Consider the following 3,032-nt stretch of genomic DNA (forward strand, 5'->3'; position numbering starts at 1 on the left):
GGTCCCCAAATTGACATATTTAATTTGATCGCTACGGAGGGTCCGGAACCCGTGTTTGACAGGTTTTAGTGTCGGATTAACATTAACGTTATAGACTTAGCGCTGTCAATCCTGTTTAATATCCAGAGCACCTAAAAGCGTCAACGTTCGTGGAATCAAATCCCCTTTGAACCGAGCACAAAGCGACTCGTGAAAGCAAGTAGTTCCGAATGTGAAGCGATGACGCCGTAATAAACGCGATGTCGGGTAAAAACGCGCGGTGCAGCGGTCAGGTACGGCGGCGAGTCAAAGCGTCATGGGTGGCGAGCCGACACCCGCGCACGTCTCAATCCGCACCCGGCGAAGCCGCCTTTCCTTTTCACCCTACCGCAATGCAGCTATGTGTCGTTTCCGCTTTATTTTTTATCGCCGCACGCTGCAGCGGAGACGTCTGGCCCTCCCGCTCGGACAAAGCTCGTCTGTAGCTCTGACTCGCTCTGCCCGCGCGGGGGGCTCGGCGACTGGTGGGGCCTCGCTCACAGTCCTCGCAACCGCCGCCACGATCGCACGCGTTCTCGCGCCGTGACAGAGTACTTGCCAGAGGCATTCCGTGATCGCAGTGAAGTTTACAAGTGATAGTAAAAGTTATAGCCAAATGGTGGTACTTGAAGACGGAGGAATGATGGCTACTAATCCTAATCAATATTTACAGCCTGATTATTTGGCTCCGCTTCCGTCCTCTGTAAGTATTTTACTTTAAAAATTTTTTTTACTAAATTAACATTGGAAAATATTAAACAAAATAAAAGAAATTTGTGGGTTTTATTATACTGGAAAAAATCTGCTTAACTGTTCAACATAAGACTTATGTTCTGTTTTTTTTGTTACAGTTGGATTCGAAGAAAAGCCCGCTTGCGCTTTTAGCGCAAACCTGCAGTCAGATCGGTGCGGACACCACCCCGTCCAAACCGCTGCTGCCGCCGCTTGACAAGAAGAAATCAGTGAATAGTGTTAGTGACACAGTTATACGTTCATCACCAAACAGCACGAAACAGGACAAACCGCGTTCCACCCCGGACAACAAACACCTGGCTTTCAAACCCTATGAAACTAATGTTGTGTCAAAGAAACCCGAAGACCGCCCTTCATCCAAAGCTAGCTCAGACAGTTCGGACGACAAAAAATCGGGCAAAAGCACGCCTGGAAGAAAATCCACTCCACCATCCGGCGAAAATGGGAAAAATAGCCCTTCCAATGAGCAGAAATCGTCGCCCGCCGGCTCTTCAGGCACAAGCCCAATTATCCGATCTGGGTTGGAGGTTTTAGGACACGGAAAAGATCCGCTGGCGGCTTTCAAAAATCTCCCCGGTTTGCCTGGATTCAATCCGCTCGCCGGCCTCTGCTGTCCTCCAGGGATGGAGCAGCACGCTAACCCTGCCTTCAGGCCGCCGTACGCCGGCGCCCCGTTCAGCGCTCACCACGCAGCCATGCTCGCTGCTGCCGCCGGATTCCCAGGATCATCCCCTAACCCGTACCTTGGCTACGCTAGAGTCAAAACGCCCGCTGGCGGAGAAACTCTAGTCCCAGTGTGCAAAGACCCCTACTGTACCGGATGCCAATTCTCAGTGAACAACCACCACCTCCTCATGAGCAACGGCAGCTGTCCCGCCGGGTGCACTCAGTGCGAACACCAAAAATACAACATCGCTATGGCGATGGCGCTGTCGCAGCAAGGCGCCGCCGCCGGCGGACTACCTTACCCGCAACTAAGTCGCCCGTATGTTTGCAATTGGATTGTCGGGGAATCTTACTGCGGAAAGCGATTTGGAAATTCTGAGGAGTTGCTGCAGCATTTGAGGAGTCACACGACGGACGGATCCACGCCGTCGACGGTTTCCTCGTCACAGCCATCGCTGCTTAGCCCCTTGAACCCCCTGTTCACAACAGCTGGACTCCGCGGCGCATATCCAACGGCTCCGTTGAGTCCGCTCTCGGCCTCGCGGTACCACCCGTACTCAAAGGCCGGTCTCCCGGCCGGCCTCGGTGCATCCCCCTACGGTGCCTTCAACCCCGCACTAGGCCCCTTCTACTCGCCGTACGCGATGTACGGCCAACGGCTCGGCGCGGCCGCCGTCCACCAGTAGACAGTGTAGTGCATACGAATGTCATAAATTAATGTTGTATTGTCCAATTTTCTTCTGTGATATCGATAGACTCTAATTCATGTTCTACGGCGGGACGCGCCATGACAAATTTAGTGATTAGTGCAATTGTAACATAGTTATTTATGTAAGTGGAATCGCCGGCGATGCGCTAGCTCGGACGATGTGACTCTGTACAGCCAAATGTTATATGTAAATAATAATCTCTATGTTTAATATTAAAGGAATTATTTGGAATATAATATCTACATACCAATCATAAAAGTTTATTTTTATTTTACTCTCGCTCATAAAACGCCCTCTGATTTATGGCTTTCATTAAGGAGATTAATGGTCCGTATCTGTTGAATATTCATTGACACAAAAAATATGAAAAATTCATAGATCCGTTTGATATTTCACAAAGTAAAATTATACTTGAATTAATGAACGTTGAGTATTACGTGGGAGTGTAAATTGTAAACATAAAAAGCGCATAAGCAATCAACGTCAAAGTAACATCAAAACAAAATGTTCCAGCTCTCGACGAGAAGACGTAATAAACTGCTTGATTGATGAATACAGCGCCGGCGCACACATTAGGGCCGTCAGTCAGCGGGATCGCGGTAAAACAAGATAGCAATCACGATCACGCCACCCACACCTCGGGGAATAACTAACAAAATAATTCATTTAATTGAATGGCATAAAAAACGCGCGTTAGCCTGACGAGCATCATTAATAACAAAGCCGAGAGCTGTCAGCTTTGTTAATGTCAAGTTTTTTTAATAAACGCTATTTTGATAAGGCCCACGTCATGTTGGAAATTCAACTGTCAAAATCATAATTGGTCACACGAAAAGACTGAAAGACAGGTTATAGAATAATATGAGACAGAGGCGTTATGTGTTT

General features: G+C 48.4%; 1 protein-coding gene across 1 annotated transcript; it reads left to right on the top strand.

Moving 5' to 3' along the window:
* The first annotated feature begins 514 nt into the window (after nt 1–514).
* LOC134664662 (zinc finger protein Noc) lies at nt 515–2,405 on the top strand. The gene is made up of 2 exons (XM_063521404.1): nt 515–721; nt 870–2,405. The coding sequence occupies exons 1-2, from the start codon at nt 635–637 to the stop codon at nt 2,121–2,123; spliced, it is 1,341 nt and encodes a 446-aa protein (XP_063377474.1). The 5' UTR covers nt 515–634; the 3' UTR covers nt 2,124–2,405.
* The last annotated feature ends 627 nt before the right edge of the window (nt 2,406–3,032 follow it).

Source organism: Cydia fagiglandana, chromosome 5, assembly GCF_963556715.1.
Source record: "Cydia fagiglandana chromosome 5, ilCydFagi1.1, whole genome shotgun sequence".
In the NCBI taxonomy this organism is placed as follows: domain Eukaryota; kingdom Metazoa; phylum Arthropoda; class Insecta; order Lepidoptera; family Tortricidae; genus Cydia; species Cydia fagiglandana.

Bases quoted from the DNA above. Each gene is read 5' to 3' on its own strand.
- LOC134664662 (XM_063521404.1), top strand. From the start codon at position 635: ATGGTGGTACTTGAAGACGGAGGAATGATGGCTACTAATCCTAATCAA. The intron at 722-869 runs GTAAGTATTTTA...TTTTTGTTACAG, and splicing joins TGGCTCCGCTTCCGTCCTCT to TTGGATTCGAAGAAAAGCCC.